A 9,520-nucleotide genomic window follows, 5' to 3' on the forward strand; every position below is an offset into this window, starting at 1 on the left:
GGTGTGTGTGAGGGTGGTGTGTACAATATGAGATGTGTGTGGTGTGTGGTATGTGAGGTGTGTGGTGTGTGGGTGTGTGTGTGTGGAAGGCAGGAAGTGTGAGTTCCCTCTGGGAGTTGGGATCTGGGTGTCAGATAGAAGATTCTTCTGACGTTCTTACCTTTCAGACAGCCCTGAACTCCCAGGTTTCTGGGGATCTGTAAAAGCCAAAGGCACAGATTGGGGCTCACATGCTGTAACTCACAAGTCCAGCCTTCCTCTCAAAGCCCACCTGGGGACCCTCCCGCTCATGGAGAGGCACTCATGTGCCATTCCTTCCCCCAGATGCAGGCTGGTGTGAGCTGGGGCTCTAGCCCTGGGTCTGCCAGCAGAGGGGAAAACGGTCCCCGAGGGCAGGGTATGCACCTTCAGACTCCTTGCTCTTCCGACACTTGAACCTCAGGCTGACCACACCGACTAGGACAATCACCACAACCACCAGGATGACAATGAAGCTGATAACGCCTGAACAGAGAAAAGAAATGGGGTGAAGGGGGCCAGTCGGGGCGACAAAGGGGGGCCAACAAGAGTCCATCGTTCCCTTCCCAGCTGAGTACTTTGTAGACAGGCTCCAGGAGCAAAGTGAGTTCCACTTCTCTGCTGAACAGGTGAGCTCTCAGCCTGCCGCCCCCTCTCCATCCCCCTGAGAACATGGAACCCAGCATAACTAAGAAGAGCGGGCTGAAGGGGCAGGAGCCCCCCTCCCACAAGGGTCTTCCTCATAAGCCAGAACCTCCTGGAACAAATGGGTGAAATTTGAACGTGCGTTTCCAGACCTAGAGTCCAGGTCAATTCTAGGGATGGGGTTCCCTCCTATGTCCCACCTTCTCCTCCCGCTCTCACCAAATGCAGCCACAGTGAGCACAGTCTCCGATGTGGGGCTGGGCAGGATGGTCGCATCTTCCCTCATGCTCAGGCTCATGGTGGTTGAATTGGGGGGAACATTTTGAAATGTGTCTAAAATGGAGTGGGGTCAGGGGCATCAGTGAAGGGGACTGACACAGCCTATCAGAGAGAGCTAGCTTCCCTCCTGCTTCCCCCTAGTGAAGGACCGGAATTTATGCTGCAGAGCTATGAGGTCAGACTGGGCAAAACAGAGCCGTCTGTATTGTGCCAGGGCTGAGGTGGGAGGAACGTTTCTGCTCAGGCAAGGCTCCAACGAACCAGGCTGCCTGTTAAGGGCAAAGGTTTCCGACTCTCTTTAAAAGTGCTATGCTGGCCTGGTGCAGTGACTCATGCCTGTAATCCCAGTACTTTGGGCGGCTGAGACAGGTGGATCACTTGAAGTCAGGAGTTTGAGACCAGCCTGGCCAAAATGGTAAAACCCCATCTCTCCTAAAAATAAAAAATAAAAAATAAAAAAAAGATCGGGCACGGTGGCTCACGCCTATAATCCCAGCACTTTGGGAGGCCAAGGTGAGCAGATCATGAGGTCAGGAGTTCGAGACCAACCTGGCAATAGGGTGAAATCCCATCTCTACTAAAAATACGTAATTACCCAGGCATGGTGACGCGTGCCTGTAGTCCCAGCTAGCCAGGTGACTGAGGCAGGAGAATTGCTTGAACCCGGGAGGCAGGGATTGCAGTGAGGCAAGATTGTGCCACTGCACTCCAGTCTGAGTGACAGAGCGAGACTCTGTCTCAAAACAAAAAACAAAAAACAAAAAACAAAACTAGCTAGGCCTGGTGGCACATGCCTGTAATCCCAGCTACTCAGGAGGCAGAGGTTGCAGAGAGCCGGGATCGCACCACTGCACTACAGCCTGGATGACAGAACAAGACTCCTTCTCAACAACAAAAAAGGTGCTATGTCACCTGTGTCTTCCCTCCTCAATGCATCATACTTCAGGCCCAATTGCTGTTCCACTTCCTTATCCCTCCTCACTCCCCCTTCCCAAATAAGTCTGGGAGAATAAAAAATCTGAGAGCCAAGAGATAAGATGAGAGAAAGGGTCACAGATATCTCCTGCCCACTCCTCTTCAGGGTTGAGCGCAGCAGGACATACCTCTGCTTGTGCCTCCGCCTCTTCCACTGCTGGGGACACCTGCGCCTGCACCATGAAACAGCATGACCAAGATGGGGGATCCCCCAGCCGCTCTTCTCCCTCTCTGCTAAGCAAAGGCCAATCTTCCTTGCCTGAGAGGAGTCTAGCCCTTTCCCAGCCTTTTCTGCCTTCCTTTTCCTTCATTTTGGGGTATCCTTCCCCTCCCTCTCCTCTCTGGCTATGCCTTTCTCAGTCTCAAGTCTAAGCTCCTTTTACTTTCATTGTGACCAGGCCCAAGTTTCTGCCTCTGTGCCCCACCAAGCCTCTCTCTTTCCTGAGCCAGGGTCCCACTGATGTCGGTCCTGACCCCTGTGGTCTCCTGAAGAGGGCAGAAGGAACCCATCCAGATGGAACCCAGTGTTTTTCACCGCTGCCCCTCGCCTTGGGCACTCAACAAATCCTGATGTGTGCATCTGTGGCTTGGCCCAAGTTAGGCCCAGCCAGGTCAGGAAGAGCCCATCCGCAGTGCCTGCCCTCGGCGTCACGGGTTTACTGGGTGCCATGGGGGCCTGCACGGCCTTCTTTGGAGCTGCTGTGAATGAGGAAGCACATGTGGGCCTGCTCAGGGCCTTGGCCGGCGTGTACACCGGAAGGGCTCTTCAGTCCAAAATCTTCCTCTTCTTTCCTGCTTTCAGTTCCAGAAGGGGCCATTCTCTTGTTCACCTCTGGGCAGTTCCCTCTGCCTGGAATAAGCCCCACTACCCTCCATCCCACAGCTTCCACGTGCTCAGCTGACCCTTTCTCGGCTTGGCTTCAGAAGCCGCTTCTAGGAGTCATCCCTGGCCCCCAAATCCGAAGTGACTGACATGTGCCTGGGCTCCCACACTTCTGCTTGTGCCCACCGCAGCCCTTCTCACCCTGCATGTCATCATCAATGTGAAGTTCTATTTCCTTGTCTGTTCCCCCTCGCCCCGGTCTATATTCTCTTTTAGAGCAGAAACTGTGTCGGGGTCCTCACTGGGCCCTCCCTGGATGCGTTTGTAGTCTGAATGACACAGTACCTGGCGGACCGGTGCTGGCCAGATGGCTTAGGCTGTTAGCCTCTGAGGAAGGGATGTATCCTGCAAGGACAGAAGCAGATGGGGAGTGGGAGGTGAGGCAAGTTTAGTGACACCATACTCCCTCGCCCATCCAGGAACCCCTGGGCTCCAAGCAGGTCTGAATGAATGGATGTGGGGCAGGAGCAGGGACCTCAGTAACTGCACTCACTTACCTGGGTTGGAAGAAACTGGCTCTGTGGTCGGACTTAGACTGCTGAGTCCTCCTGAAACAGATCATCTGAGGCTGAGGGGTGCACAGCCTCCTACTGTTCCATCTCCCTCTCTTCTTCCCTAGATCTGTGTGTCTTTCTCCCTACCCCATTCCCCACCCCTCACTCCCAACCATTCACCTCTTTTTTCTTTCAAGGCACATTAGACTCGGCCAGGCTGAAAAAAAAATCCTTAGATGAGCTCAGCTTTGGTGAGTCCTGAGAGCTCCTGCTCCAGCTGCAGTCCCAGCCCCCAGAGGTTAAGGCTACATTGGCATAGAGCTCCTCTCGCCCTTCCTAAGTTCCTAGGCCTACACGCTGGAGTAGAGCCATGTTTGGTCTTACCCTGAGAGCTAGAGGTCTTAGTAGTTGCGGGCTGGGAGTTGTGGCCTGCAAGAGAAAGCAAAACACATAGCTTGGTAAGTCCCCTGCCTACCACAGAGCCTAGAGAGGAACCCTCAGAAAGCCTTCTGGCACCACCTGGGCAACATAGCAAGACCCTGTCTCCTTAAAAAGGTTTTTTTTTTGTTTTTTGTTTTTAATTCTTCAGGCATAGTAGTGCACACCTGGAGTCCTATCTACTCAGGAGGCTGAAGTGGGAGGATTGTTTGAGCCCAGAAAGGTGAGGCTGGCTTCAGCAAGCTATGATTGCACCACTACACTCCAGCCTGGGCAACAGACAGAGACCCTATCTCAACAAAAGAAAAGAAAAGAAAAGAAAACACTGTCCAGGTGCGGTGGTTCACGCCTGTAATCCCAGCACTTAGGGAGGCCAAGGGGGGTGGATCATGTGAGGTCAGGAGTTCAAAACTAGCCCGGCCAACATGGTGAAACCCTGCCTCTACTAAAAATACAAAAATTAGCTGGCCTGATGGTGCACACCTGTAATACCAGCTGCTTGGGAGGCTGAGGAATGAGAATCGCTTGAACCCGGGAGGTGGAGGTTGCAGTGAGCTGAGATCGTGCCATTGCACTCCAGCCTGGGTGACATCTCAAAAAAAAAAAAAAAGAAAAGAAAACAGAAAAAACCCTTTTGGCTTTCTAAGCCTACCGTGCTAGAAGGCAGACACACTAGGCAGAGGGCTAAAGGGTGCGGGCTGCAGCTCACGGTGCTGGCTTCCTCCGAGACTGTGACTCAGTAGCAACATCACCACTACCTCATGGCTCAGGGTCCTGAAGTCCTTCCCTGGCTCTTCAATCTAACATGGGCATTTTACCAACCTGATGCAGGGTCAGGGGAAGGTTATATTAAACTAGTGACATTTCTAAGGAAGGACAGAGGAACTGCCATACCTTGACAAGGAAGGGCCCAGGACTCCAGGTCCGTAGGCTAATGTTTACCCTAAGCTACTGTCACCCTAGTTCTGCCCCCAAGGAAAGGGCTAAGAGATGGGAAGATGAGTGAGATGGGGATGGGAATTAGGGCTTGTATCTTGGCTGGAGGTAGGGGCCTGTGCAGGAAGTAAGTTCTGAGGTATATATAGGAGGCAGGGAAACTCTAGCCTGAGCAACCCATTCACTTTTACAGGCAGAGGATACATAGGAAATGGTTGTTATTGACCAAACCCAGAGAGGGGTCAGTCACCAAGACTCCCCAGTCAGAAGCCCTCACTGGCTTCTTTGTATGTACAAGTGTGTCTGCAGGGCTCTATGCAAATGTGAGTGCATGCTCGTGTGCCCTGTGTGTGTCCTGCTGTGTATGTGGAACCTGAAAGGTCAGGTTGTATTTGCTCATTTTCCACAATGAAATCATTCTTGAAACCTGTGGACAATGTGAAAGGAAAACAACGTGGGGAAGTGGAGCCGCCCAACTGGGTTCCCGTCCCTCTGCTTGAGTGGGGACTGAAGTCCCTGGCCTGGCTCTGCTGCTCCCTTGGCCTCTCAGCATCAGGGGAGCATTCACCCCAGGCCTGGGTGGACAGAGGCGGCTGGGTGCCAGGGGTCCACCCCTGCCTGTGGCAGCCTGCTGCTGTGCTTATTTTCCTTAAGCCACTGCCTTCCTCCATGGGGCTATCATTTGGATAGTGTAGAATTAATTGTTTCCAAGTGTAAAATTGCCAAACCCTGGGCCATGTTTTTCTAGATCACCATTTCTGAGAGTCCCATTCCCTTGTTGCAGGGAGGGGGATGGTCAAGAGGAAGTTAAAATTTACAGGAAGCCCAGGCTAGAGAAAACCCTTTCTAGCTGGGAATGACCCTGGGAGAATCTTTTTAACCCAAGGCATGAACTGAAAACATCTATCAGTTACTAATCCAGCATATCTAATGTACTTTTTTTTTCTTTTTTTTGAGATAGTTTCTCTCTTGGTCACCCAGGCTGGAGTGCAGTGGCACGATCTCAGCTCACTGCAACCTCCGCCTCCTGGGCTCAAGCGATTCTCCTGCCTCAGCCTCCTGAGTAGCTGGGATTACAGGCTCCTGCTACCACGCCTGGCTAATTTTTATATTTTTAGTAGACATGGGGTTTCACCATGTTGGCCAGGCTGGTCTCAAACTCCTGACGTCGGGTGATCCATCTGCCTCAGCCTCCCAAAGTGCTGGGATTACAGGCGTGAGCCACCACGCCCGGCCTAATGTACTGTCTAAATGCTGTAAGGTTATAACCTAATTTTTGGTGGGAAGGCACAAGGAACTGCCCTTCTGCATTTATCTAGAAAGAAAACTATTCAGTGGCTTAGGAGGAGTTCCAAAGTCACAAGCTTCAAGACCCACTAGCCGGCTCTTTCCTTGCCTCTTGCCCCTCCCACTACCCAAACTTCTTGTCACCAACAAAGATTCCTCTGTGAGTAGGGGAGGGACTTAGCAAGCATCTGTATCTACAGCAGAGGGTGTCTCTGACCACGGGGCCTGCAGACGCCCAAAGAGCTCTAGCCACAGGAATTTCTAATTTCTCTGGTTTCCCCTCTCTAATCCTGTCTGCGTTATCCCCTTCTGGTCTATCTCCACACACACCCCTCCCCATTTTCCTCAGAAGCATAGTTTAGTAGTTAAAATCGTGGGTGTTAATGGAGCCCTGCAAGCCTGAGTTCAAGTCCTGGGGTTGTGGCTGTCTGGCCTAGGCCTCAGTTTTCTTTCAAGTGCAAGTGACCAGCCTGGGCAACATGGTAAAACCTTGCTCTACAAAAAAATACAAAAATTAACCAGGTGTGGTGGCGTGTGCCTGTAGCCTCCAGCTACACAGGAGGGTAAGGCAGGAGGATTGCTTGAGCCCAGGAGGTCAAGGCTGCAGTGAGCCATGATCACGCCACTGCACTCCGGCCTGGGCAATGGAGCGACCCTGTCTCAAAAATAACTAAGTAAAATGCAAGTGGTATTAGTACCTCGCAAATTGTTATGAGGGAAGGAAAATGCATATGAAGCACTTAACTCAGTACCTGACAAGCTCAGTGAAGGCCAGACACTTTTGTTTTTGCCCCATTCTCTCAAATCCTCCAGGTCTCAAGTCTGCCCTGCCTCTGGGTATCCATAGTCAAGTCCCTTTATGGGCCTGAATATGCTCAGGATTCCTCAGTCCATCAAGATGAAGGAGCCAGGAAGAGAGGTTAGGAAACTCAGGGGGAGGTGATAGCGGCTTAGGTAGAGCTGACACAGGGCATTTGAGAGCCCTGGCACTTGCCTGGGAGAAAACAGTGTGTAGGGAGGCTGGGAAAAGTCTACGCCTGTGAAAATGCCACCTCATGAGCCTCACCTGCAGTTTCCACAACAGCCTAGACCCCCAGCCCGAGAACTGTGACTCTGTCATGGAGGGAGTAGAAGGGGATGGGGACAATCAGAGTTTTGTCCTCCAGCCCATGGGCTTTTAGAGAAATGCCTGACCTCTCCAGGAGGCAGTGTTCTGGTACTCAGGCCTCTTACCCACCACCAATGGGGGGCCACCACCCCTCCCTATCCGAACCCTCTTGCGCACTCTTTCTGCTGCTTTGAGCACAGAGGACTTGTAGAGGGTGAGGTGGGGGCAGGGCAGAGATGGTCAAAGGGAAGTTGCTGCCCTGTGAGTCAGAATGTCCTGGACTCATCATGATTCCCAGCAACTGCTCCCTGATGCGAGGACCCCTATGAGTGGCTTCACAACTCATTGGCTGGCAAAGCCTGTTGGAGAGGTGCGGTTTCCGTGGAGCCTCCTCTGGAGGTCATCTCCTCTAGCCCCCTGGATGTGAGAATGTTATGCACATCCTCCTTGGTGAACAGTTCTTTGTGTCTAACCTGAGTCCCTCTTGCTGTGATTTAAGTTTAAAATCAACATTTGGAATTCCTAGGCTGCTACTCCTCATGTGAAAGGAGAGAACAGATCCCCTGTGAAGCCCAAGGTACAGAGGATTTGTCTTAGAACAGTTGATAGAGGGGCTGTAGTCAGCCCTTCCCGAAGATCAGAGGGTGAGCGTCATGAGTAGCCTGAGCACATCCTAGAAGAAGCTTTGGGCCTGGGTCTCGCACGAACACAGCTCCCTCCCACGATTCAGGAGGCCAGCCTCTATGGGGAGCCCAGCTCCCCCAGGGCAATTTCCCACAAGAGGGTTTAACCACAGCTCCATTTTACCCCTGCCTGGTAATCAGGACCCCCAATCCAACTGATCCCCTTCATGAAAAGGCTCTGGAATTTCCCCTGGGCACAGTCCCTGGATGGAAAGCATGTGTATTCTGAGAAAGGGACTGATGCCTAGAATGGCCAGCTGTGGAGAGGAATTGCTGTGGAAAAGTGGCAGGCGCCTCTTACCTCGGAACAGGAGGAAGCCCAGGATCACCCAGCACAGCTGCATGGCTCCTGCGGTGCCCATGTCAGCTGGATATGCGGCGGGCAGGCAGCAGCTCAGTGGAGGCTCTGTCCATAGTGGAGAAGAGAGAGGGAGAGCTGGGGCGGGGTGGGGGTGGGGACTGGCTCTCCAGGAGCTTCCTGTCAAAAGAATAGAAGGAAACACATTGGGACCAGCTCCAGGGGCCCTGCTCAGCCATGTCCAGATGAGGATGTGAGGCTGCAGCAGCAACTGTGCCTGCCCAGCGTGGCTTCTAGTGCCTATGCACAATGACTAACTATGGTAACCTGGCCCCATCCCCATTCTCTTCCCTTCTGAGGGATCCATCAGGTTCCACCACAGACCGCCTGGGGGTTTTTCTGGAATCTAACACCAATCCCGCCCAGTGCTGTTTCAGACCAGGTTCTCCTTTCCCATGATTCAGCCTGGAAGCCCAGCCCACCAGCCGCCCATGCTCCCTGGACTCTGAATTCTCCACATTCCTCTCCCTCCTCAGGGATCCCAGTGCAGATAGGACTCCCTATATCTTTCAGAGAGGCCCAACATGCATGATGATTATTCCTTTTTTACTTTTTTTAAAGAGATGGGGTCTTACTATATTGCCCAGTCTGTATTCAAACTCCTGGGTTCAAGTGATCCTCCTGCCTCAGCCTCACAAGTAGCTGGGACTTCAGGCACGTGCCACCATGCCTGGTATTGTTGTTATTAATAGAAACGCAAGAGTACCTATTTGAAGCACTCCTCCCTCTGCACCCTCACTGGGGTGAGGTGTCCCCTGTCCTCAGCATCCGGCAGCACTCATCCTTATCCCAGGATTCTCTTTCTTACAGACTACAAGCCAGCATTGTGACTTTTTTCAGTATTCCTTGGACCTGGCACAAGGCCTGCCACATAGCAGGTCCTCAGCACATATTTACTGAACTAAACTCAAAAGATTTAAGGTCAGGGCTGCACAGTGGCTCATGCCTACAATCCAGCACTTTGAGAGGTTGAGGCAGAGGATTTCTTGAGGCCAAGAGTTTGAGACCAGACTAGGCAACACAGCAAGACCCTGTCTCTACAAAAAAAAAAAAAAATTTAATTAGCCAGGCATGGTGGTGCATGCCTGTAGTCCTAGCTACTCATGAGGCTAAGGTGAGAGGACCTCCTCAGCCCAAGAGTTCAAGGCTGCAGTGAGCTATGATCAGAGTGAGACCCCATCACTGAAATTAAAAAAAAACAAAGATTCGAAAGCAGAGGAATGTTACAAACAATCCTACCTCCTTAATATTAATTACATTATTGTTATTAATTTCCTTCCAGTCTATTTGCCCTCCAGTCTTGGACAATATGCATATACATATACAATCATTTATATGATTGGTATCCTTTTTTCTTTCCTTTTTTTTTTTTTTTTTGAGACGGAATCTCGCTCTGTCGCCCAGGCTGGAGTGCAG

The 9,520-nt window shown here is 51.8% G+C and overlaps 1 protein-coding gene across 2 annotated transcripts in view; it reads right to left on the reverse strand.

Moving 5' to 3' along the window:
- ECSCR (endothelial cell surface expressed chemotaxis and apoptosis regulator) overlaps positions 1-8,174 on the reverse strand; it is a 10,663-nt gene extending 2,489 nt beyond the window's left edge. For both annotated transcript variants that reach the window (XM_011935328.1, XM_011935327.1), the window contains exons 1-8: positions 8,048-8,174; positions 3,679-3,723; positions 3,298-3,348; positions 3,086-3,145; positions 2,046-2,090; positions 883-996; positions 406-504; positions 161-197 (exon numbers count right to left, since the gene is read on the reverse strand). In XM_011935328.1, the coding sequence (XP_011790718.1) occupies positions 161-197; positions 406-504; positions 883-996; positions 2,046-2,090; positions 3,086-3,145; positions 3,298-3,348; positions 3,679-3,723; positions 8,048-8,108 (512 nt within the window). In that variant the 5' untranslated portion in view covers positions 8,109-8,174. The remainder of the gene's footprint in view (positions 1-160; positions 198-405; positions 505-882; positions 997-2,045; positions 2,091-3,085; positions 3,146-3,297; positions 3,349-3,678; positions 3,724-8,047) is intronic.
- Between the last annotated feature and the right edge of the window lie 1,346 nt (positions 8,175-9,520).

This window comes from Colobus angolensis, unplaced genomic scaffold, assembly GCF_000951035.1.
Source record: "Colobus angolensis palliatus isolate OR3802 unplaced genomic scaffold, Cang.pa_1.0 Scaffold142, whole genome shotgun sequence".
In the NCBI taxonomy this organism is placed as follows: domain Eukaryota; kingdom Metazoa; phylum Chordata; class Mammalia; order Primates; family Cercopithecidae; genus Colobus; species Colobus angolensis.